The following is a 27919-nucleotide window of genomic DNA, read 5'->3' on the forward strand; positions in this document are numbered from 1 at the left end:
AATCAACATGTGGGTTTATTTATGAAACACCGAAAAGGCACATCTGATGGTGAACTAGAAATAGTAAGGACTTTCTCATGGAGCCAAGCTATTTTATTACTATCTTTGCTCTATGACTACTAGTGGGATCATCCTTCTAGAAAATATATTTATGTTGGTGTTAAGAGTCAGGATCGAGACGATATTTGATAGATGTGCATTTTATTATTTACTTCCTTGCTACATATTTATGAAATACAATGATGCATTACATACTGCCTTGCCTTATTGTATTATTGTTGTTTTGTTGGAGAATTTTCAGTTTAATCAGTAGATTTTAATGTAGTTTAAATGACAGATTCTTAGCGCAGTTTTTTTTATTGCACACTTGAGGAAAATACAATACTGTCAACCATTACACACTTGAAATTGGGCAGGACTAAGGTAAGAAACTGGGCAGGAATTGGGCAAATAGTATAAATGTAGAGAGAGTGTACCCACAAAAATGATGCACGCTCAAATGGGCAGAGCTTTGATCTGGCTGCTCAGATGATGTGATGATTGAGGACAATGCTGATTTAGAATTTAAGGGTTCCATAAACTCTGTAAAATGTATTGAATTGGATGTTCTAAACTTGGAAAGTGAGACTGAAGCAGGTCTCCACTCCACTTTGTGAAGGATAAACAATAGTAATTAAACGCCGATCCCAAGTCAAAAGTAAACAGAGTGGCCAGACTGAAAAATAGAGTTTGAAGCCTACAGGCAGGAGAACCTCACTGAAGATGGTGACATGTAATTGTGTACTCTATTGAGGGCTCCTGCACAGGAAATGTACGGTCATATTATGTTTAGAGAATATCTGTTTCCTAAGGATTCAGATTTGTACAATGAGATTTCAAGGAGATTTCGAAAGTAAACTTTGCTCTTCGCATCCCGTCTGTGAGTTTGTGAGAAAATGCAGCAATAAATGTCAGATTTCATTAATAAACTGGAACTGGTGGAATTCAATCCGGGGAGGGACATACTGGTCACACTAGATGTCACCTCCCTATATACCCAAATACCCCAGGACGAAGCAGTGGCAGTGCTCACCAACTTCCTGGAGCTAAGACCTAGACCAGTGCGAGTACCTGCCAAATTTCTGGTGGATTTAGCGTCCTTTGCCTTGAAAAAGAACTATTTCTGTTTCGGGAAAGATTTTTACTTCCAAGTTAAAGGAGTTGCTATGGGGTGCCCATTCGCCCCTGCGCTGGCGGTATTGTTCATGTCATTATATGAAGATACCTATGTCCACAATAACAACCCATTTAAACACCATATTGGAACGTGGCTACATTTCATAGATGAAGTTTTCATGGTATGGACAGGAGGAGAAGAAAACCTCAGATCATTCTACGACTGGCTCAATGAGAGAAAACCGGACATTAAGTTCAGCATGTCCCTCTCCGAAAAGATGATATCATTTTTGGATGTTGAAGTTATTCCATCTGAAGGCAAATTAGCTACATCGTTATTTATAAAACCAACTGACCGAAATAAGGCCCTCCTTTTTTCAAGCAATCACCCGAGAAGCCTCAAAGAAAATTTGCCATACGGTCAATTTCTTCGTGTGCGGACAAATTGCACATCCAATGAAGATTATAATTTTCATGCCACCAATCTGGTGTCCAAACTATGTGATCGTGGGTACCCAAGAAAACTGGTGCGGAATTCAATGAAACGGGCGAGATGGACCCCGAGAGAAAACCTCCTTGAGCGACGGAATAAGCCCCAGCTAAAACGCCAGGTGTGCGTGACAACTTACTGTCCAAATGCTAATCAATTTAAAAAAAAATTTGGACATAATTGGCATCTGGTAAAAAACTTAGACGAAAGCCTGAATCAGCCTCCCCTTTTTGCATTAAAAAAGGAAAATAGCATTGCTAACTATGTAGTGAGAGCGACAACTGTAAAAGAAGCACCACCGTCGATACGACAAATGATGGGTCTAACTCCCATCATTGGACACCACAAATGTGGTACATGCCTGTGTTGTGACACTACGATGGAGGGCGCACTGTTTCAACATAAAGGCATTTCGTGGAAACACGACACATTCAGTAACTGTAAGTCAAAGTATGTGATTTATGGGATTTCTTGCCCATGTGGACTCCTATACATTGGGAAAACCAATCAAGAGATCTGTCAGAGAATCTCCCAACACAAGTCAAGGATAAAGAACAAAGTCGAGACAGCACCGCTGGTTAACCACTGGATAAGATTGAACCACCAGATCAAAGATTTGAAATGGACCATTATTTCAAAAGTGGAATGAGATCCACGTGGAGGAGATTGAGATTCCAAGTTATCTAAAAGGGAGGCACTCCTTATCGTTAAGTTTGACACAGCCGTCACAGGTCTGAACGAATTGTCTGAAATCTACAAACTGTAATTCCCCATTTTTTCACCAATCTTCCTTTGCTACTCACAAGGAGAAGTTTTTTTCATTTGATTAACGCTCCAACATGTATGCAAATTTCCCCCGTTTTTATATACATAGACTGCATCGTTTCATTACGCCTAGGCTGTGGCACTCAATATTTTGGCACTTGCTCCAGTCACCCAGGCCCCTTACGCTGTAAACAACCTCCAGCACGGGGCAGGTCCACCAAGCACCCAGACGGTTTAAAACAGCAGGTTTCTTCATGCTGTCAGCCCGCACCCACTGCGCACGCTCGAGGGACCAGTGCTCTTCGTACGCTCACTGACCACGCTGAGAGGCTTGATTCCTCCCTGGTAAGCCCCCCTCACTCTGCTATTGTTCTCTAGCACATATGATAAGCCGGAATTGCTTCGTAACCATTTCCATTTTTTGGATTTTAGTTTTTGAAATTAAGAGCCCATCAATTCCTTCACGTTGCCCTTCGCGACTGTGCATACCTGAGGATTCACTTCACGTCGTTCACCACAACGGCGCATGCCCGAGGAATCAGTGCACTTTGAGACGCTGACCGGGTTCACCGAGCGACTCTGCTGGTACTCGGTAAGTTTTCTAAGATGCCGCTGTTTTAACGCAAACATGAAATGCTTTACCTTGGATTTCATCTAACCACCTTACTTTCCTCATTGCAGTGTCACTAAATGCCACCTGTAGACCACTTTAATCGTTTTAATAGTCTCTCCATTCGGACGCGGACTTTGGGATCTACTGGTAAGACGCCAGTTAATCCATTTAAAATCTTGCTCCATTCCAAAACGTCTTTGCCCGTTTTGAGCACTGAATGTTATGCTCTGCTTTTAGGTTTCCTGCACCCCATCGATAAAATTCAGTCCTGTGCTGTGGACCCAGTGCCAATACTGATAGGTAAAAGAACGCTCTCCCTACCGTTGAGAACGTTTTTTGCCCATACATTTTTTTTTTCACATACTAAACACCTTCTTTTTTGTTCATTTCTCTATCCTAATTCTATAGGAGCTTCCGCACCAGTTTCTTCCTTGAATCGAAGAGGGTAAGCTGTGTGTGTTCTTGGTGGTTCAGTGCTCATGAGTGTTCTTGCGCTTTTGAAACAGTTTTACATATAGGTTTTGTGTTTTCTGTTTTTCAGAATATCCTTGGACCTGAGGAGAATCCCTTTTTGAGTCACAGGGATTCGAAACGCGTAGGCCTCTGTTATATGGTCTGCTCTTGTAATTCAAGTGTTGACTTAGACCACATTTGAGTTTATTTCGAGTACACAACCTTTATGAAATGTTTTTTGATAATTTTTATTGTCATTGATTATTTGGAGTGTACTATCTTTCAGAATTAGTTTTTTGTAAAATTCCATATAGATCAAGAGAGCAGTTCCCCCTTTTCTCCTTTTTACTTCCCACACTGGTACATTTGTCATCCCAGATTGTGTGGAGTACCTTGTATGTATGTGAGTTGAATGACTGTGATATGTCTGACTAGTGTTGATGTGTGTGTAATTTTATCGTGCTGTGTCCAATTAGCCCTATATATGTCTATAACATTTTGATTGAAATGATCCATATGTTGTATTTTTTCATTTACATTGAATAAATAGCTATTAATTAGCAACTCCCAGCTTGGAATAGTTTTTCTTCTCTGGTTGCCATTTAATGTTTGATACTTAAATATCAGTTTTGGCTTATCCTCTTGTTATGTTGAATTGGTTCTGAGGCATACAGTTGTGGAGAGCTTCTTCCTTGTATTGAGCAGACCTAGGACCTGCCAATTCTTAAATCTCCGATCAAAGGTAAATTAGATTATGAGAACATCTTTTGGGTTTTCACTCTAAAGTTACTCCAGCAGCAGGGCAGAATGTGCCAATTCTCATGATTTAAAAGGTCATCATGATTTATGAGGGCTAATGACTTTTCATTATTTGCTGATCTTTAACCAGACTATATTTAAATTAGTTTGTCTAATGCACAAATATTTCAAAGGAATTGCCCAGTATAAAAAAAATCACTATTTACTCTCTATGCTTGTACATTGTGATTCAATGGTTTGAGATGGCTGTTGATTCCACAAGCATAACTAAGGCCCTCATTACAAGCGGCCTAATAAAATGCGGCCCTTGTACAAACACCTCTTTGCATAGAGGTTGCAATTATAAACTAGTAAGAGTTCAACTCCTGAAGTTACATTTTGCTTTGTAAAACCTACCTAAGTTTAACAGGTAATTAATACCTAGTAAGCTCCGAGACATGTAGGGTAGTGGCAAAGTAGTAGGAACATCTGTATGTTATTCATCATTCAGATTGGGCACTTGTGATAGGAGGAGTTTTAGCGGGCTGATAAAAAACGTTTCCCGGCAGGGCCACTGGTAATGAAGCCTCAATATAAAAAGAAGAATAGAGTTTTTTTTTTTTTAGGTTTTAGACTTTGGGAATCTCTGTCCATGAGCATTCCGGGTAAACCACCAGTATTGGGCTCTAAGAAAGCAATACAATCTTTCCTCATCAATAAGTGATGAATTTCCTTCATTGAGTAGGCTCATGTCATATTTAATTTTTCACTTTTTTTTGGCTTAGGTGACAAGTCTGTGGGGCTTGTATTGGTTCCCCATGCAAGAAGCAACATTTAATGTTAGTAAACAAGTATGCTGGGGAAATCAAAACAACATCATTAGGAGCCCCTAGTGCTTTTGATGAATTTCCTTCATTGAGTAGGCTCATGTCATATTTAATTTTTCACTTTTTTTGGCTTAGGTGTCAAGTCACCTACAAACAGTTTAGCTACTGATCTAGAGCATAAAAATAGATACATGTAATAAATATAATGCCCTGTGATGCCTATGTGCTGTCATAGCAAAGGAAGACAACAGGTGATGGCTTGGTCACCTAGGGGCAGATGTATCAAGATTCCATTTTGCGATTCCTACATAGCGATTTTTAAGGAATCGCTATTTAGAATTTGCAAAATGGAATGTATGAAACAAATCGCTATTTTTTTGCGATTCCATAATCTTCCTTATTTGCGAATTCGCATTTTGCGTATTCGCAAATAAGGAATAATTTCCCATGCGTTCCTATGGGCCAGGAGGCCCATAGGAATGATTGTGAAGTAATTCACAAATTGCGAAATTGCAATTTGCGAATCGCAATTTGAGAATTATTTCAAGGGTGCAGGGGTGTCTCAAAGACACCCTGCTGCACCCCTGAAATGTACATGTGTGTGCATATGGCACACATACATGCCCTAGGCATGTGTGTGCGTCACATGCAACCATCAAAAATGCTAAATTGTGCATTTTTTAAAGACTTCGCAAATTACCATCAACTACAACTTGGTGGTAATTTGCGAATTCTTAAACAAAAATCGCAATTCAAAAATGCTACATACATAGCATTTAAGGAATCGCAAATTTGCGATTCCTTAAATGCTATGGCAAAATAAGGAATCGCAAATTTTTGCTATTTTTTATTTTGCAAATTCTTGCTGCATGTCAAAACATGCAATAAGACCTTTTGCGATTCGCAAAGGCGAATTTCGGCCTTTGCGAGTCGCAAAAGGCTTGATACATCTGCCCCCTAACCTGCAATCTAGAGTCTTTTTTACACTGTTCTGGAAGGCAAATGTCCTATCAATCACCTCATATGATACAGACAGAAATGCCAGCCAACCATGGGAGCATTTGTTGTAAGCTATTGCAATTCTTTATTAAACCGTACCAAAAACCGTGCAAAAGATGACCAGCAACTGGCCACTGTACAAAGAGTCAACCGCAAAGAATCAAAACCAGCACGATTCCAGAAAAGTGAGCCATGTTTTCAAAGCAAACACAACATAAGAGTATCTAGGATGAAGCCTGTAATAAATGAAATCTGATCATTGGAGCGCCTCCCCAACCGGTAGTCAAGGTACGTAATCTGGGAGTCATATTTGACAACAAGATGACCTTCCTCCAACATGCCAACTCGGTGGTATCTTCATCCTTTTATATTTTAAAAAGGATAAAAAAATTACTTCCATACTTACCGCCGTCTGCGGGCAAAACTCTAATTAGCACCCTGGTGTTCTCGAGAACAGACTACTGCAACGCCCTCCTACTGAACGCCCAAGAAAAGGTCCTCAATAGATTACAGACGGTGCAAAACGCCGCAGCCACGACTTTATTAACCATCCCCAAATTCACATCCACTTCTCCTTATATTAGAAAGTTGCATTGGCTCCCAGTTAGGAGTCGGATTAAATTCAAGGCTTTATGCATAGCCTACAAAGCCATCAATAATCCAGGCCCACTATTTCTAAAAAAAGCTTTCTGCCCGCTTGAGCATTCAAGAACCTTACGCTCATCAACAGCCCATCTGTTGAAGGTTCCACGCACAAGAAAGACCAATTGGGGAGACAGATTATTTACCATATCGACAGCCAAACTTTGGAACACGTTACCACTCCACATTAAAACCGCTCCCACGCTTCTTAATTTCAGAAAGAATCTTAAGACTTGGTTGTTTTCAGCATAAATTACCATTTTTTTCTTCACAAGAGAGAGTTCAGTTATGCTAGCGCCGAGACACCCGTAAGGGTATTTGCGCGCTTTAAAAATTGCATAAAATAAATAAATAAATAAATTGTCAATGTGAAGAAACACACAAGTATGCATTGATTCTGAGAAAAAGGAGCAAAGGGCTGATTAAAACTCATTGTTTTAGAAGAGTGCAAAGAATAACAGTAATATGATTCTCTGATTAGAACTGTTGTATAGCCATGGGAAGTGAAAAGGGAAACTGCTCTCAAGCCATTTGACAGATATGCAAAATTCTCAATATACTCACAGTCAATTACAAGACAGTTGAATAAATAAAGACTGATAGAGAAACATGAAATCATGGCTATACATGCCTGTTTCGGGTGTTGGCCTACCAAATCCCACATTTATCACCGCCCAGCTATGAGAGCACGGAGTATGATCAATAGAGATAACACTGGGATAGGAAAAGAATCAGATGTTGTAGTAAGAGAACCTCAGAATTCCCCTGCCCCTCAAAATTAAGATGCAGAATCTCTTTTGTGCTAGAAGTTCACTTTGGGCTGGACAGGAACATTTTATCTTTTGCTTTTCTTTTTACTTCTTATTTCTGCTTTTTTATTCTTTACTTTTCACTCTTGATTTAATTAATGCCATTTCATGTAATGTTTGTACTGATTCATCGAAAGGATGTTGCCAACAGCTTCTATTATACAAAATCCGAAGCACCTGCAATTAATTCTATTTACTGAGCTCCAAAGGGAGAATAGTTTGAATTTTAAGAGTACCTTTTACATTATAGATGACGTTCAGCTATTTCTATTAGAGGATGCTTTTGGCACTGCAATGGTGCACAAAAATTGGAGCATCAGGATAATTGGAGTTGTCTTATGATATTACGCTTGGAGCTGTAATGCCCCTTTGTAGAAATAACAGCGATCACTAAACAAGAAAAGAGTGTTCAAAGGTAGTATTCAACCACCGTCAGGAGCAGGTAAAGGGCTTCACTTAAAGCGTTAAAGAAAGCCCTCACTCACCACCTAGAGATGACATGCTTCATCATCGGGCCCCACAAAAGAGACCGAGTGTCTCTTTTGTGTGCTACAACGCCAGATCTACTGCGGAGCGGGTTGGTGAGTTCAGGCAGTGTTGTGCAAGGAAAACTAGTGAATGGTGGATAGTTAAAAATAGTCAGTAGTGTATCAAAATGAACTTTATTCTAATGATCACTAAGGACTTATTGATTAAAAATTATGTGTTGGAAATTCGTCCACAGTTAATTAAGTGGTAGTTTCCTAATTATCAGTCGACATGTTTCAGCCACGAAACAGTATGAATTTACCTGGCATTCATCAGGACTCAGTGTGTACTAAACCCTGGTGGAATGGACTCTCTAAGGCCCACCCTTACCTAGAGACGTGAAAGTAAAAATTAACAAAAAGGTGTAAAGTGCAAAAAAATTAGGAAGAAATAATGTCTTCCCAATTACTCCTGGTTTAGGAGGATTCCGGACTTACGGTTTCTGCACCTGTAGATAAAAAAGGACAAGGACATACATGTAGGACAGAACATACATTGAATAATGATGCTGATCACTTTATGTCAATCCATTGTGCTCCAGTTAGTGGTTTCAGAGACATTGTGTGGTAAAATAACAATATAGTTATCACCACCATGGTCCCCAAACTTTTGAATGCTAAAAGTGGGTAGTGCTGTGTACTATACGTGCTATAGAAAGGTAATATTACTTAACCCCTTCGCTGCGGCGGGAATACCACCGCAGGGCTAAGGGGGCGGGGGGGTCGAGCGGCGCTCGCATGCTCGTGACGGAGCCACTCCGTCACGAGCCGTGGTTGAGCTGTGCTCGTGACGGAGCCGTTCCGTCACGAACGCGCCCGCTCAATGGAACGCTCAGTGCAGGCGCGATATTCACACCGCGCAGGCGCGCCGAGCGGGCCATGACGAAGCGGCTCCGTCATGAGCATAGAACGGGTTAAAAAGGAAGGTTATTTCCTAGATCACTATCAAAGTAAAGTGCAGGCGCGATCGCGATCGCGCTAACAGATTTAAAATTCTCACTTTTGTGGTGTTAAGGATTCACACCATGGGTCACAGGAGGGGGGTGGGAACGTAATTGGCACACCCTGCAAATTGCCGAAACAAAGGGAGTAAACGTACAGTCAATCATAAAGCATTGGCTAGGTACTTAGCTTAGTGAAGTAATCAGTGGGCGGTTTTTGTCTCTACTCACGCCCTCGACGCTCGGCACCCCCTGTGTACCTGCATCTACCCTTGACTGGACCCCGAAGATGTGAGCGCGAGGCCAGGAGAGCGTTAAGTAAATGTATTGCGCTAGTTAGCTTCCGGGTGGGCGCGGTCAGGCTACATCGAGGCACAAGTGTAGGCCAATCAGGGAGTAGTGTCGTCATGTGGCGACTACCGTCACGTAATCACGTGGTTACGTGAGCCAATCAGGGGCGATGTTGTCTGTTGTTAGGGAGACAACCGAGTCAACCACTGAAGGGTTGATTCTCTATAGTGCAATGGAGGAAAGATCAGGTGCTGCAATCGGGAGCCCGTTGTTATGGGTCCCGGGAGTTTTGTTGACATTAGCGATCGCGTAGAAATGTCAGATGTCAGCACGGTGCGTGGTAGGAGTACAAATATGTATTTAGCATATATGTAACAGAGAGGTTTTTAGTGCAGATGTCTGCACAGTGCGCGGGAGGAGTGCAGATATTCATTAAGCATATATGTAACAGAGAGATTATTGGTGTAGAACACAGAGTAGATAGATTCTGTGGGGATGCTGGGTGGAGCGATCCCTTACCTGCCCTATGTCAGTGTGTGAATAGACATAAGTAACAGGTGGCAAGTGGAACGATTGGTGAGCAGTGAACAATACAGATTAATAATGGAATATCCCACAGATAGGAGGACCCCATGAGTGAGAGAGGGCCCCTAGTATTCACTTAATCACAGAGTTCCATGGAATATCGTCGTTTAATCCAAGGATATGGTTCCCAAGCCTGTAGACCCACCGCTGTTCTTTTTAAAAAAAGGCGGTGATTGATGTTATTGCCACTGCCAATGTGTTCGATGACTGTCCATTGTATGTCGTTTGTTGTATGGTTGAGTTCCAGAAAGTGTCTGCTCATTTTTGTTGTGGATTTCTTACATCTGATATTTGACCGGTGTTCACAGATTCTCTGCCTCACCCCTCTGCTGGTCATGCTCCTGCCTCTCTTTTTGTTTGGACGAAATAACAGCGATGCCATGTAGGACCATCTCAAGAAGAGGGTAGCTGTGGCTCTTTGCCCCAGATACAATGCATAGATTCCCATTAATGTATTACACTTATTTACATAATTAAATGCAGGTCTGAACCATTCCTTTGTGATACAGCTATCTCTGCAAATTTGGTGGGGCCGTTTATTTGCTGACGGCCCCACCAAAACATCTGACATGACTGAGGTAATGCACCCTGCACTACTGCAAACAATTAAACTTTGTCCTTCAACAAACTCCCATATCTTTTTTATCTGCCAGAAAGTAATACATGGAATGTCTGCAAATTTGTTAAAGGTTCCAACCACTTCTATCTTTGAAGTTACTAATTTAATGACACATTTCTTACTACTACTGACCTCTCCTCTACTTCACATGCCATCCTGAAATGCGATGTGTTTTTGCATCAATGGTTTTTCAAGCTTCCAAAAAATAAAACCATATTCCTGTTAGCATCAGATTGATTTATAAGGAGGTCCCACTTTTTGGAGTCCGGCACACTGCATAGCAACGGATGCTTAGGCTACCCAAATTTACAATGAAACGCTTGTTACAGTTTCAAAGGGACCCTTTCTCAGATAACCATAACCCAGCTGCCCTCTGTCCGCCCCTAGCACTTCCCGTGATAGAAACATCAAATATGGAATAAGTCTCAAACACACCTGGGGGGGGAGGGGGGGGGGGCTAAAGGGCGCACAGCAAGATGGCCACTCTGTAAAGCTGCTCTGCTGGCCGAGTTTATTATTCGTTATTAATCCTTGCCTTGCATGCTGGGGCTCGCAACGGCATCTTTGCTGAAAAACAGGATGCGGTGGCTGAGACCGGCACTAGCAATATGGCGGGTCGGAGCACGATCTGAACCCAGGTGAGCTGCGGCTTGTTCTGTTTGTGGTCTGCGGGTACTGGGGGGGCTGACCTTCACCTCTGGTCCGAGGATCGGGGCCGGTGTGGTGTGAGCCGGAGGGTCGCCGTGTTCCCTGTCGCGCATCTGTCGAGCGCCTGGGCGTGCAGGTTGCCTGCGGCTCTTTGCTGGTGCGGTTTGTCTATTTTGGGCTGATTAGAGGCGGGGCTGCGCGTCCCCTCAGTCCGGGACTAACAGCAGGGCCAGTTGCGGTAGTCCCCCAGGGTTGCTGCTGTGTGTGCTCTGATCCCTGTTTTTGGTGCCCGGCATGTCTGAAGGCCTGCTGCTTCTCCCCGTCCCTGTGTGCTGCTGATCTGGCTGCCGCTGCCTACCACGTTGTGGCTGAGACGGTTCTCTGTGTCATGTCATCCCCTGCTCCGGTGTTGGCAGACGTCTGGTGGATCGGTTATTGAGTGGGCCTGCCCTCATGAGCTGCGGAGGCCTGTAACGACTGCGTGACACCCGCTGTGCCCAGTGGGGCTGCCCTGGTTGCACTGCTCACGTGAACGGCAGTGTGTGCTTCTGGGACTGCATTATTAAACCCTACACAGCACGGAGTATCCTGTTGGCGGGAGGGCTGTGCCTGCTCCTTCCTCCTCATCTTCCTGATTGCTGAGAGAGGTGTGGAGAGCTGTGACCTTGGCGCTTACCTGGTCCATAGAGCTATCCTTTCTACACAGCGGTGATTCTGCACTGTGACTACAAGTGGCCCTTGCTGTTACCGGCTGCAGGCCCGATTTCTGAGAGTGTGCTGTGGGGATAGGTCCCTTAGTCCTGAGGCATTGTCACGTCGGTGGGCCCTAGTGCTTTCTGGATCTAGTGGTCTTCCTGCCCGCTCCATTTCTCTACTTTCCGCTACTACAATGTGACTGTCTAGCTCTCCCTATAATACTGCATCTGCAACATGAGGAGGACGGAGCGCGGTCAACTACGGCTAACATTTGAATCCCGTAAGTCCAATAAGGCTTCCTAGGATGCTGCATCAGACTCCAAGGCTGAAGCTCCTAATGACCACCTCAACAACATTGATAAACCCTGCTGGCGGTCCAGTCTAGCCTACAATCCCTTGATGGCATGTCTTCGAAACTGGACAAGCATGTGCTGCGCCTTTGAGAAGCTGAGACACAAATTTCTACTGCTGAGGATGGGCTGCACCAGGTCACCAATAAGGCTGCATCTATAAAAAAGGTCTTAGCTGTTATCCAGGCCCGTAACAAGGATTTGGAAGCTAGACAGCGATGCAACAACATGTGCATTACGGGCCTGCCAGAATTCACGAACACGGGCCGCCTTGAGACATATGTGGAAAAGCTCCTGTGAGAGATATTTGGAACTGACCAGCTATCTCAGGTTCTGATTGTAGAGCGCGCCCATCGCTCTTTATCTGCGCGACCCCTGCTGGGCACTCCATTGTGTGAAGTGTGAAGTGTGGCTCACCAGTTAGAGGCGGCAGACCCAGAAGCAGAGGTTGGCCCGGGACCAGGGTTCAATTCCCGATGCGGCAGGGTACGGAACCAATGTCAGCGGGCTCGATAAATCTCGCCTCGGTGCCTCTCTAACCATGGGTCCCACGCTGCAACTCTGGGCAATAGCTTGCTTAATCTCCACAACGGCCCCCTCGCTGCCGGGGATGCCTGGCTTCACCTTGGGGATGCCCAATAGGGACCATCTCACAGGGAAAGCCAGGACGGGTTCCCCAGCGGTACACAGCGCCAAGAAACCCCAATGTGAATGTGCGTTCTACAAATTCATACTAACATAACATAACACTGCATCCTATTATCGCTCGCTTGTTAAACTACAGGGACCGAGATGCTGTGCTTCGTCTGGCTCGAGAGAAGAGCGCTATCACATATGAGGGGAACTCTCTCGCTTTCTATCCTGACTTCACGATGGCAGTGCAGAAGGCTCTGCCCGTCAAAAAGCTTCTCATTGCCGCTCAAGTGCCATATGCTATGCTTTATCCTGCACGTCTGCGTTTGGAGGTTAATGGAAAGCACAAGATCTTCACCTGCCCGAAATCGGCGATGGACTTTGCCAAATCTCTCAGCCGCCACCAACGGTCATCTGGAGCTCCGTGGGGAGAATAGAATGACGAGTCTGCTGATATGACAGATTAATAGTGACATTATAGCAATCTCAGTATGGGTGCCTGGGTGTGCTGCCACTTGCTCAGTGATTTTGTTTCTGTAACTTCATTGATTCTCTCCTCTCAGTGATGCCATGTTTATTTTGTATGTGTGCTGGGATTCGAACGGATTGTGTTCTGTTAATTCTTATTGTCTGCATGTTCTCCAATGCCTTATGCGGGTACAGCTATGTGCCACTGAGTGCTGCATCATTGTAGCGTCTGGGTGGGAATGCACACAGACTCGGCCCCCTCTCCTTCTACCGGGAGGATCTTTGCGCTCAAGCGATCCCCCTTATGGGTATTCCCACCACTGGTTTGTCCCTCAGGTTTGCGTGTGGGATTTGTTATGGGGGGTTAGGGATGGCTTTAGCAGGTTGGGGTTGCTGAAGTAGGAGGGGAAAGGGGGGGGGGTGGGATGGTATTACCGGGAATTGTTATGTGGCTGATTGTTGTATTAATGTCTCAACTCATTTGTGTACGCTTTCCTAGTTTGAAGGATATTGGTTAGATTCCATTGCCTATATATACATTGTTAAGGCTGCATAATAACACACTGTCACTCTCTTGTTTAACGTGGAATGTACGGGGGCTCACCAAGCCCAAGAATATTCGCCAGGTGATAGCACACTTAGATAACAATTAACTGAACCAGAGAGAAGGTTGCCCAGCGTTTTGCCAGAGCACCGTGGAGGATTCTATATAAGAGATCCTCCCCGTTTTCACTCACAGGGAATTTGTCACCACAGCAAGATACTCGATTTGTGGTTTTAATATTTGAAGAACAGCTGAGCCCGGCTGGGCAGGCTGCGCTGCTGGTCCGGTGTAGCAATTGGAGCTACATTGACAATTTTTGGAGATAATTATATTTTGCTGCCCAAGTCCTGAGGAGGCCTTAAGAAATACAGGCTGAAACGCGTCGACTATATTTTCATATTAAGGAACAACAAAAGGGGTTGGCTCAAAACGCAGTAAGGCTGCGCCACATATCGATATAAACAAAACAATTTCCAGTACTGCAGAAATAAGTAAACAAACTTTCAATGCCCAATGATATTAAACAATTGTAGCATGACCACCATACACAGTGTGTTTGGAATTAAATATTTTTATTTTCTTTTTTTATGGGTATAGAAAATAGATATTGACAAATTTCATTGATTTCTAAAAATTTCGAATGTTGGGGAGGGGAGTGGTTTGTTTTTCTAAAATCGGAAAAATCTGAACTAGAACACACAAGTGAAGACAAATAAGATATAAGTAGGTGATGCTCATACAATTCAATTCTTCATTTGCTCTGTGCAAAACTTTCATACAGCAATTCACGCACACAAGGATGTGATGGGTAGAAAAGCAGCTTTTCTGTTGATATATGGCCAATCTTTATAGTGAATGTTTTTGTGTATTAATTAATTTATACATTGGTTAGATGGCCTGTTACAGAATACATTCAACAGTTATGTTAAAAGAATATTAGTACCCCACCATTTTTTGAATAACTTGTTCATTTGAACTCTGGTGAGGATACTGGTTCCCCTTAAAAAACAGTTTAGCATCATTTAAAAAGCTCTTTCTCCATCCTTTTTAGGAATCTTTTTACTTTTTCACCGCGCACCTTGTTTTTGATCTTGTGTTTGTCTACCCATCTTTGTGAGTGTGAATTGCTGTATGAAAGTTTTGCACAGAGCAAATGAAGAATTGAATCGTATGAGCATCACCTACTTATTTCTTTTTTGTCTTCACTTGTGTGTTCTAGTTCACATTTTTCCGATTTTTGGAAAACAAACCACTCCCCTCCCCAACATTCGAAATTTTTAGAAATCAATTAAATTTGTCAATATCTATTTTCTATACCCATAAAAAAAGAAAATAAAAATATTTAATTCCAAACACACTGTGTATGGTGGTCATGCTACAATTGTTTAATATCATTGGGCATTAAAAGTTTGTTTACTTATTTCTGCAGTACTGGCAATTGTTCTGTTTATATTTTCATATTGGCATCACTAAAATATTAAACTGATTAAAAGTTTTCTTCTTGTAAAAGCCTAAATTTGAAAAAGGAGTATAAAAAGTGTTTCTTCCAAGGCTTTTTTGTGAAAAAATACTGTGATGACCAAGACTAAGGAATAAGGCTGTATAATTATGTGCCATATCTTTCTTTGTTTACAAATAATTGGGCACTAGAACTAGATATTTTGTGTATATTGTAAAGAATTGTATATATGTTTAAAAAATGACTTAAATGTATACATGTTGTGATAAAATGCAAATGTAAAATAATGTAGACAAGAAAATGAAAAATCATAAATTTATTTTTCAACAAAAATTGGTTTACTAAAACAAGTTTTTAAACCAAGATTTCCATTATTTTGAATTATTGATTGGATAGTTTATGGATGAAGCAAGAGAGAGTGATATTTTGAATAATCCATGTAGTAGATTAATTTATACCTGAGACAGTTAATTAATGGTACCTGTCTTAAAAAAGATCTTTAGAATTGTTACCATAGGCATCTTTTTTTAAAAAGTTTAGCACACTTAGATAGGCATTCGATTAGTACTGCTTTATTGCAGGAGACACATTTGACACAGGCTACTGATCGGCGGGTTGGGGTTCGCTGGGCTGGATACAGTTTAGCCTCCCCTTATTCCTCCTATAGCCAGGTAGCCAGGGAGTACTCACTTTGGTCAGAAACGGCCTTCCCTTTAGTGTGATACAGACTCTTGCTGATACTGGGGGCCGATATGCTGTGGTCCATGGGATACTGGCGGGCAAACTGGTGACCATTGTCAACACATATGGTCCCAATATTGATGATCCTGCTCTATATGAGCGTCTCTTCAGTATCCTGAGGAAATTGCCCGACATGGTATTACTTTGGGGGGAGATCTGAATACTCCCCAGGGACGGCTTGTGTAAATAATGACGGGATGGCCGAATTGGGACTTCTAGATATATGGCGTCACAGGCATGAGGACACACTTGAGGGCACACCTATCTCCACTGATCACGGCAGCTGGTCTCGCCTTGATTACTGGCTAATGAGTGACAGAGCAGCGGGCTGGGTGACGGAGGTGGAAAATCTGCCACATACGCTCTCTGATCACTGCCCTGTTAGGCTTACTCTCTGTATACCACAAATGGTGTCTAGATTGTTCACTTGGCATTACCGACCTGATGTACTGCTAGACCCCCTTTATGTGGAAACAATTTGTGAGGCCATAACGCAATATTTTGAACACACAGGGTTCAGTGGACAGCACTGGTGTCCTCTGAGAGGGCTTCAATACCACCATTCGGGGCACCTGCATCAGCACTTCAGCTGGCATTTTGACGGACATACAAGACCAACTGACCAAAGGTAGAAACCACATTAACTAAACTCGAGCGTGACTACGAGACTGCTCCCACTGCGTCGACTGTGGCATCCATCAAGGAAGCTGTACTTGATCATGAGAAGCTGGCGGAAGAATAGATGCGATAATCTCTAAACGACATGTGGCCCGCTCCTACGGGGAAGGTGGGAGACCGGGGCATCACTTAGCCATTAAGATCAAAAACCGCACGCACCCTGAAGTGATCACTAAAATCATGGACGACACCGGACGGGACTTTTATAGTGTTCCGGACATCACAGAACAATTCCGCCTATCATATGCAAAACTATACACTTCACAGGGTGTGCCAGACACTGTTGAATTTGACGACTATTTTGCGCAAGTGGCCATTGCATGGCTGTCTGATGGCCAAAGGGACTTTCTTAGCCAGCCTGTCACAGCTGAAGACATCCAATTGGCAATAAGCTCTCTCCCCAACTGCAAAGCACCGGGTCCCGACGGATTCTCTTCAGAGTTTTATAATGCCTACGTGGAGGAGATTACCCCTTATCTGCTCGAAATTAATGTGAGACATATGACACGGGTCTGCTTCCCCCATCTCTCCGTGAGTCGTTATTCATCACATTACTAAAAAAAGGATAAACCACCCCTTGTTGCGATTCATGTCAGTCATTATCTCTTATTAATACGGATGTAAAAATCCTGGCGAAGATTCTGGCCACTCGGCTTCAACCTCTCATGCAGAATCTGGTACTGCCTAACCAGTCTGGCTTTATTCCCATGCGTTCCACCTCCCACAACTTGCACACCCTGTTTGCTCTGTTCCACACGCTCTCTCCCAAGTTTCCTGTTGCAGCCGTCATGCTGGACGCAGCAAAAGCGTTTGATTCAATTGAATGGGGATATCTTTTTTATGTTTTGCATTGTAGGGGATTCTGGGCCATATGTATCATAGTTCCATTTTGCGATTCCTAAATAGCGATTTTTAAGGAATCGCTATTTAGGAATTGCAAAATGGTTTGTATGAAGAAAATCGCTTTTTTTTAACGATTCCTTAAGCTTCCTTAATTGCGAATTGGCATTTTGCAAATTTGCAATTAAGGAATGATTTCCAATGCATTCCTATGGGCCAGGAGTCCCATAGGAATGATTTCCAAATAATTCTCAAATTGCGAATTCGCAATTTGAGAATTATTGCAAGGGTGCAGGGGTGTCTCAAGGACACCCTGCTACACCCCTGTAAATTACATGTTTGTGCATATGGCGCACATACATGCCCAATGGGCATGTATGTGCGTCATATGCCACCCTCACAAATGCACAATTGTTCATATTTACAAGAAATCGCAAATTACCACCAACTACAAGTTGGTGGTAATTTGAGATTTCTAAACCTGAAATCGCAATTCTTAAAAGCTTCATACATAGCATTTAAGGAATCGCAAAATTGCGATTCCTTAAATGCTATGGCAAATTAAGGAATCGCAAGTATTTGCGATTCCTTAAGATGCGATTGTTTCATACATTTCAAATCATGCAAAATAGCCTTTTGCGATTCGCAAAGGCCGAAATTCGGCGAATTTCGGCCTTTGCGATTCACAAAAGACTTGATACATATGGCCCTCTCTCCTTTATTTGTCAATTGGATACATCTTCAGTAAGCTAATCCCACAGCACGGATCCTCTGGTTTGGGCTACCGAGTTGGTTAAGTACTTAGGCATATGGGTACATCGAGATCCGGGTAGAGTTATTCGCGAGAATTATGGCACTACTACAGCGTCGCTGGAACAACAAGTCGTCCGTTGGGTACATCTCCCGCTCTCTCTTGCGGATCGGATTGCATTGGTAAAGATGGTGGTGCTGCCTAGGTACCTGTATCTTTTCAATAACATACCAATCCCTCTTACCCAGCAATTCTTTAAAACAGTGCCCTCCCTGCTTCTTAGGCTGGTGTGGGGCAGAAAACAGGCTTGTGTGGGCTGGAGTACTCTCACCCTCGACTATAAGCATGGAGGCTTCAGCGTACCGGACATCTATCTGTATTATCTTTGTGCAGATGCCCAATATGCACACTACTGGTATGCATCTCATGATTTCATAGCGCATGTAGCAGTGGAACGTTGGGAATCACACCCAGTCCCATTACACTCTGTCCTCACATATCGAGACAGGATCACTCCCAGAGATACAATTAACGCTACAAATGATGCTTGGCAGGCGCTGGGCTGAGTGGCCAGTAAACTCCAGTTATATTCTCCACTGTTACCCTTGGCTTATCATTTTGGTCTGTCAGTAACTCATGAGGCGGGGGCCCTACGTACACTGGCGCAATTGGGTACAGATAAATTGCAGGATCTATACCCCAATGGCACCTTCCTAGCAGCCGATGACATGGACTACATCAGAAACAAAACCCCACTCTTCCTTTTTCTATTCCACAGACTAAAAAAAGTGTTACAAGACCATTACCCGACATTTCCCGCAGAACCACCAACATTATTGGTGTTGCACACCCTACTTCTCTCTCCATCCTGTAAAAAGCTTGTTACCAAGCTTTACCAAGCAGCTAAGGAGGATAGGCCTCCCCCACCCTCAAGAAGTTTGGACAAATGGAATGACGCTTAGACCCCCAATAGACGCCGATAGAATGGGAACACTGCTGCCAAATGACTGGCGCACTTACTTCCAATGGAAATCTACGCATCATCCATTTTAAATACCTTCACCATGTTTATCACACGCCACACAAACTTTTTTAATATAGACTTCGGGACACTGACGCCTGTAAGCAGTGTAGCAGCCCAGGGGCAGACTTCTGGCATCTGGTGTGGGCTTGAGGGAGGGTGCGTAAATACTGGACTACTGTGGTCGCTACTTTGTCTAAAATGGTGGGGGTTGAGTTGCTGTGTACTTCACAGATGTGTTTGCTTCCTCTCCTGAAAGGTGCCAATGGCAGATTGGTGCACGAGGCGCTGCAAATAGCCAAAAGACGGGTGGCGATGGTGTGGGACAGCAAGCAGAGTCCTTCAACTGAACAATGGCTCCGAGACCTGACGTATTGTAGGGACAGTTTAGTTCTCTATGCAGAGGAACTGCCAGCACCATCTAATCCAAATGACAAATGGGAACCTCTCCTGCTTTACTTAAGATCCATTGTGCCGCCTGATGCCCATGAGAATGACTCTGTATAAACGATGAACATTGTACTAGTCTGTAGCATGGATATGTGCAGATGATTTTTTTACACTGTGATTGAATCTATTCCTTCTAGTATACATTGTAGCCACAAGTTGATTGTTCTTTTTTGTTTTTGTTCCCTTTTATATTCTGGCTTTCTACACTTGTACTTACGAATGGCATATCTATGCACTGTATGAGCCTTTATGAAAATTAATTTAAAAAAAAGAGAAAAAAAAGTCTCAAACACACTTGGGGGATTGCAGCAATAAATAACACATGGCCTACAGGATTTAATATCTAAAGAAATGAATCAGAGACACACACTCATAAACACAAACAAATGCACATCCAGCCTAAGGACGTGATACCAGAACAGCCGGTCAGTTGCATTCATCAGGAAAGTCCCAAGCATTGCCCAATAGTAAGCATCAACCTAGATAACTCACACAACACACCTGCCCACCAGGACCACCTCAAAATGTGACCTCCAGTTGGTATTTATGGCCCCTTCTATCAGGGTGGGATCATAAATCTAAACATGCAATTTATGGCCCACTATATCAGTATTTCCTGCCAAAAGTGAGAGGAGTTTTTCTTTATTGCACCCGCTGTACAGTATAACGCATGCCATGTACCTAATGCAAGTTGAATTCAAGCATGCAGCTGTAAGAGATGTGGCTGCTATTTCCAGCCATTTTAATTAAACTTAAACTGTTCCTGATTGCCAAGTCGCACTGTTCTCCTTTTTGATAGTCAGAATCTGCTTTAACCTTGAGAAAAAAAATTCGGAAGATCCTGTCCGATGAAACCTGAGAGGACTATCTTAAACAGATTCCATTGATTAGCCATGCACTTAATACAGTTTTCACTTATTAATATATGCTGTTGAGGATGTTCCAGACAACACTGAAAATGTCCAAATTTAAATTAACAAATATCCTATCCTCCTGGAGATGAAGTTGTGAAAAATCTTTGCTTTCTCAAAAGATATACATTTGTTATACATTGCAAGAGTTCTGGGAAGATGTCTGTGCAGGTGTTCCTAGATCCTAAGCAGGAACATGATTATGAACCCACCCATGACCTTGTTCAATCAAGTTTTATCTGCCAAATCACTTCCATACTTCGAAAGAATTGGAAATCTGCACTGAAAGTTTAAGTTGGCAATTGCCTAATATAGAGGTCATCAGAAGATAAAAGAACATTATGTCATCTAACTGACAAGCAACAATTGTTCTAATATATCAGAAATACTTCCCTTCTCTTTGTGCCCTCTTGAGGGGTTGTAATTCATATTTTGTATTTATATATTATTGTTATTACTCATGTGTAAGTGTCACACTTGTATATTTGTTGTCATATCATAGCATAGTTAGTGACATTATTTTTGGTTGTTAAGATTCTTAGGAAACCTTGTTTCAATGTTTTGTTGTACTAGTGTTCTTACACATTTTAAAAGGCATGTTTGTAGAAAGAAACATAACTGGGGAGGGAATAACTTACCTCGCTGTTCAAAAAGCAGTAGAGAACTGCAACAACCAGCCCCTGCATGAAGAGATTTTCATTAGTAAAAAGTTAAACAATGAACCATTATAATCAGTTCCTGAAAAAAGTAAATATTTTAGTTACCTGGAAAGATCCTATGCACAATTCAAACCATATCTGATATAATCTGAAATTAGGGATTGGTAGTACAGCAAACACTATGTAGTGGACTCCAAATAGTGGAATTAAAAGTAGTGTTGATTTTGCAAGTCTCCTGGAAAATGAGAAGATAAAATACAGTTTTAGTCAGAGGGTGCTGTACGCCATTTCTGAAGCAAAGTGTAATAACAACTATATATATTTCACATCTTAATACCTCATACATGGAAGGCACCATCTTTTCACAATTGATCCTTAGGAAATTTGAGGAAATGCATGTGAAACCATATATAATTATAGCTGATTGATTAACACCTTATCATTAAGATCAACAGGCCACAGGATTCATCAACAACACAGTATTATGTTTGTAGCTGTATCCATGCTTATACATGCACCGTTTTCTAGGGAGACCATGTCTAAGAAAATACCAGGAACATTCAGCACGTTTTTTCTAATCACACACAATGCCAAGTTACATTGAAACTTTTTTATTTTCTGAAGTTGTAGATTGTTATGCTTTTTTTTAGGCCCTCAGTGAAAGGAAGAGAGAATGAAGTGATCAAGTAGATATCCTGCCCAAAATCGACTTTTTTACCACCTCCCACAGTGGTATTTATGGGGTTGATTCACAAAAGCACTTATGAGTATGAGAAATGGTATTACAGGAGTACTCATTTACATACTTTTACAGGACTTTGTTAGTCAAACCTCCAACTCCCTATCAATAAAAGTGCAAATAGAACAAAGTTCTTTCACTTCGTACTAACTGTACATGAATATTCCTGGACTATTCAAATTGTGCTCCCAATTTAGATGTTTTGGGCCAGTTCAGAAAGGAACATAAATCTACAGGGGTACTAATGTAATTATTTCAAAGTGCTTTTGTGAATATAGTCCATATTTTTTCTAGTAGACCAAATATGTACACAAAAACGAATCCTGAAGTCAATGCAGTTTAATTTTTCTGAAGCACAAGGTTTTCCCTGAGAAAAATGGGTGGCTAATAAACAGTTAAGAAGCTAATGTGGCAGGTATACAGAGGCAAAAAAGAAAATTCTTTAAATTAGCTCACAAAAATGCTACACCTCCATATCTTAAGCAAAAATGCCTGATTCACAAAAGTAAACTTACACTTTTGTTTAAGTTTATGAGCGTTTGCTATTCACAAAGGAAATTACAAGTAGTATCCTTATGAGTATGAAGTCTCAGCACATAAAAAAAAGCCTGTCCTGTGTGTTGACAGTGAAAAATCATCAAGCAGTTCCTTCCCCAGAAAGTAGTTTGACCTCAAAGCTAACCAAAATAAAGGCATTGCTGTGCCGGTATAAAATCTGGCACTGACTGACTGCGGAACTGTACACTAACACTGCCACACAGTAAAGCAAATCGAGCAGTGTATGTGCAAAACACAACCTAGTGTCATGATTTGATTTGACACAATTTGGTTACACACCACAAAGACACAAGCATTGGAGATGACAGTAAGTGTATCATAATAGACACAAGACTGATGACACATACATAAAGAGAGTAAAAAGATATATTTACATGAAAAATTTTAACCATGCTAAATGGGGGTAAGAAAATGGAACTGGTGGTTTTGGGCAATGTGCAGTACTTAGTGTATTTAGAAGGTGGCGTGTGACGGTTCTTTCCTGGATACACACACACACATTTGCCTTATATCTAATAACAGGTCTGCATTCTCCATGTGTATGATAACATTTTCCAAGATGGTGGTTTAATAAAAATACACCAATTGAAAGATTCAAAATTCTTCATGAGAAAAGGCCATCTAGGAAAGTTGCCAGCAGTGCTCAGTTATAAGAAGGCAATTGTGAAAAGAGAGTCTTCACAATGTTTCTAGTAGCGATGTTATCTAGATGAAGATGGTCATGTTGTCTAATGTTAGAACACTGATTCTGATTCCAGTAAGGTTCCACCTGTTGCAGTGTCTTCTTGAAGAACAGCCTGTCCCCTGGTGAGCAGTACATCTGCTTGTAGAGTGTTCCAACCTGTCAATTTCTGTTGCAATCTCTTTATGTTTGTTTTCAACCTGAACCTTACACCCAGTATTTGTGGAGGATCCATGCATGCAATTGGAGACACCACACTTTACTTGGAATCTACAGCCTGCCAGCACCTCAAACCTCACCCTCTGATGACGCCTGTCATTTCTCCACTGGTTGTGTGCATTCACTTGTGTACACCGCCTGTTACTGGAATCACTTCCTTCTGTATAGTTGTGCACCACGTCATAGCATGTGTATATCTGCACACCTTTGTTGCTAATTATGGACCACATGTACAAACATTTTAGTTTGGGATTTCCTAATTGCGAATCTTTGCAATGTGCTATTAGGACATTGCAAACTAATGTGTTTTGACACATTTAACGGTTCCTAATGGGGGTCGCAATTGACCTACCTCATTAATATTCATGAGGTAGGTCGCAATTTGCTACCCATTGGGAATCACTAACAGCGCAGGCATTGTGGACTCTAGGAACAGCAGACCAGCATGTCTTTATTTGCTTTTAAATAAAGCAAAGATCTGAGAATCAGGCGGTTTTGCGACAGGCAAAAAGCTTTGTGCACGTGGCCCTACGTTTTTTTTTCATATTTATTTGCTTCAAATGTACACACGTAACACATTATGAGGAACTCATAAACATGGGCTACTCGAGTCCTCATTCTAAATAAGGAAGAAAATTGTTCCCTGATAGTGTAAATATCAGGATCGGATAGTTTAGGATAGTTTCCAATGGAACCCGAAGTTGGCCTGTGTGCACTTCGCTGGAGACTGAAATGCTGTAATGTAATACATTGAATCTTGTGATGTGATGTAAAAAATGTATCTCCTATTTTCTTATTAGATTGAGGAAGCATAATAGCTGATTTTGCCTTTACATGACACACACATTGAATTACTACAATGAGAATAAATATGCACCTTGCACACGTCTAGAAAATTGAAACAAAAACTTAGAAAAAGTGATAAGCCATCACTGTAAAAGCATGATTGACTAGGTAGAAGCAGGAGGATTAATCAGTTAGAGAATGTAAGATGTTTAAGTAACCAGTTACTTTATATTTTTAAGAAGAAATGTCATGAAAGATGATGATACCTTAGAAATGCTATTTGACTTCATGCAGTGTCTTAACAAAGTCGACTTTGGTGCAATTCCTAAATGAAACACAGTGGATGTCTGATAATTTCAGTATCAGTGCTCAATAGTATAAAGATAATTAGCATTTAGGAATTTACATGTTGCTACTTTTCTACAGTAGTGGTGGTAGACCATATTTGAAATTGAACATTTCTATGTAACATTTACTGACAACCTTACAGAAAGCTTATGCACGATATGTGTGATTTATTTCATTATGCCTAAACTTAATTAAGATGTTATAGTACTAAAAGATAAAATGTTGAATTAAAAAAATGTAAGAGGTTTTTCTCCTTAGTCTGCATTATTTCCTAACCCTGAGAAATGGACTCGATACGTTTCTCAAATGTTGATTTTTTTGTTCTTGGTTCATGCTACCTTACTTATGATAACACATACTGCTCTCCACCCCTTATGTGTGAATGGTGAGAAGCTGACTTTTTCTCTACATCCATAAAATAAACAAGCTCTTTGTCTATTAACCTGTGACATTTGTTTCTCATGATTTATGTGGTAAATGATGTTGGAGTAACAATGTGTACCTGGAAAGACGGAAAGAACGATAACATGATGATCCGACCACTCTGGACTACCCATTGATGTCATGATGACAAATATGAACTATTTAACCGAGATACAAAGGAGGAGGAGGAGGATGGTCTGCTCCCTCATTTCCTTTCTTGTGCCTTTTGCAGCGAGCTTATGTTAAGGATCAAGCTGTCCTTTGACATTTTTCCTTTCCTCTAAACTGAATCCCGAACTATTTCTGTTATGCCCCTTTGTTTTTTGCCCTTGCTGTTGCACTTGCCCGTTAGACGTTTCAAAGCAGTTTGGTGAGATACCAGACTTGAACTTTCCTGCATTAGGCTCCATTCCCCCTTGCCCATGGATTTTGCCCCTAGTGGACTTTAACTTTATCTTTTGCCAATGCTTAGAGAACCTTCAAGAACCAACTTCTTGTTTCGTTGGTGGTAGTGATAGTATTGCTGACTGAAAACCATCCTCTTAGGGATCCTTTTATTTAGAGATAGATTACTTTAACTAGATGTGTGATTTTACATTTTGAACTGTTAGATTTATGGCTGAAATTCTTAAAACATGACTCATATGCATAGATTTTGGATCTTTATTACAATAACCAAATTATCTAAAACTTGTCTGAGTCTTATTTTGTCTAATGCTATTTTACAGAAACTACACATTTCTAAATGCATAATAGAGACATTTATAGATTATTGTCATTACATCAGTTTTTTTGCTCTTGTTCTGTTTAGCCACAGCCAAGCTTTTAGTTTCTTACTGGACTAAACTTCTTCAGTAGGGTCTGTCTACCAATAGCAATACTTTATTTCTATAGCATGGTCTTGAGAGTGATTTACTTAAACCCGATTAGCAATGTTTGCATTGACAACCAATTAATGGGCCTTATTGGGTAGCTGACAGTCGGACATTCTGTTCCTCGGCCCTCACTATGACAGAGAATGTTCCATCGGAGGACTATCGTCTCTGAGGAGAAGTTTTGAGCCTGAGTAAAATCCGTCTCTAGGGGCCCAATAGGAGTGTTGGGATCAAGGTCATAAGAGTAAAAGCTTCCCACGCTAACACAACTTACTTGTGCCATCCCTCCTCACCTGCATTAAATAAATACATAGCTATTCTACTGTAATATTCTAGGTGTGTAATGCTTTCAGTTTTTTTTATTTGTGATTCCTATTGTGATTTTTCCACTGTTTTGCTGACTTTCGAAAATCAGTGTTTATCATTATTTCTACACCTGCCTACCAAATAAAGAGACATATAACCGTGGTTGCCAGAGTTTACAGGGCATGATGCTTTTATTGAAGTGTATGTTACAACATTCATATCTCATTTAAAGGAGGAATATGTACGGTTCAATGATTGTCTTTGTGAGCAATGAACTGATTGTAGGCTCTGATAATCGCAGCCTTTATGTGTTTTTCATAGGTCGATCCATCTCACTAACATTCTGTCACTCTCTCTTACATTCACTGACTCCCACTCCATCTCAGCCAAACTCTCTTCAATTATTATTGCCTCTAACACTCCCACTCTCTTAAGATTCGGTGGGGTTTACTGGACTATTAATAGTATTCTCAAGACACCATTTGAGACCGCCGCCTAACAATATGAATGAATGAATGAATGAAAAGCAACTTATAATGCGCAACTAAAACCCGAAGGCATCAAGGTGCCTAACAAACAAAAGTCATCAAAAAAAGGCAGAGACAAAAACTACAAGTAGGCTTTGACAAAAAGACGAGTCTTCAGAGCCTTTCTAAAGGCTTGCAGGGTGGGCAGAGACTTAATTTCCTCCGGTAGAGTGTTCCACCATTTAGGCGCAGGACTCGAAAAAGCTCTGCCCCCCCACTTAGCTCTCCGAATGTAGGGCGCACATAGCAGAGACTTCTTGGCAGAGCGTAACTTTATGGAAGGGCTATAAGGGACCAAAAGGTCAGCAATTCCTCCCGACCTATTTCTCGCCAAGGCTCCATATGTCAGGCAGAGAATTTTAAAAAGAATCCTATCCTCCATCGGAAGCCAATGAAGGAGTTTCCTGGCAGCAGTGGCTGATGAACGTCTGGGCAAGTCTAAAACAAACCTCGCCGCGGCGTTCTGAACCATTTGTAACGGCTGCAGCAGGCCCTTGTTGATCCCTGCATACAGCGCATTACAATAGTCCAATCTCGACCCTATCAGGGCTACCACGACTTGCTTTCTCGCTTGCGGGGACAGGTAGTGTTTGATCTTCCTTAGAATGTGGATAACACCCCAGCAGGTGGCAATTGTTCTGTTAACCTGCTGCTGCATACTTAGCAAGGGATCAATCAGGACTCCCAGATTCTTAGCTAGGCCCGTGGGTGCTGGGCAGGCTCCCAACGAGGTGGGCCACCATGCCGCCGACCATATCTCCTCCTTTCTTCCGAACACCAGAATCTCCGTCTTCTTGCCGTTAAGCCTCAATGAATTGTTAATCATCCATTGGGCGACTGCCTCCATACATGATCTAAAATTGGAGGCAGTCAGAGTGACAGACTGGGTGAGAGACACCATAATCTGCGTGTCGTCGGCATAGGAGACTGCCTCCATCCCAAAAGATCTAATAAGCCTGGCCAGTGGGATTACATAGATGTTGAATAGGGTCGGACTTAATGCCGACCCCTGAGGAACCCCACAGTGCACAGGAAGGGATGGAGATAGAAACTCTCCCAGCTTAACTCTGTTCTCTCCGATCAAGAAAGGAGGTCAGCAGGCTCAGTGCAGACCCCTCCACCCCTATCTCCCTCAGTCGAGATGTTAATACCG

General features: G+C 41.9%; 1 protein-coding gene across 1 annotated transcript in view; it reads right to left on the bottom strand.

The window, feature by feature from the left end:
- The window catches only part of VIPR2 (vasoactive intestinal peptide receptor 2), a 1121328-nt gene that overhangs the window by 44779 nt on the left and 1048630 nt on the right, over nt 1-27919 (bottom strand). The window contains exons 11-12 of the mRNA XM_086941506.1: nt 21409-21538; nt 21283-21324 (exon numbers count right to left, since the gene is read on the bottom strand). Coding sequence (XP_086797632.1) covers nt 21283-21324; nt 21409-21538 — 172 coding nt within the window. The remainder of the gene's footprint in view (nt 1-21282; nt 21325-21408; nt 21539-27919) is intronic.

This window comes from Lissotriton vulgaris, chromosome 10, assembly GCF_964263255.1.
Source record: "Lissotriton vulgaris chromosome 10, aLisVul1.2, whole genome shotgun sequence".
In the NCBI taxonomy this organism is placed as follows: domain Eukaryota; kingdom Metazoa; phylum Chordata; class Amphibia; order Caudata; family Salamandridae; genus Lissotriton; species Lissotriton vulgaris.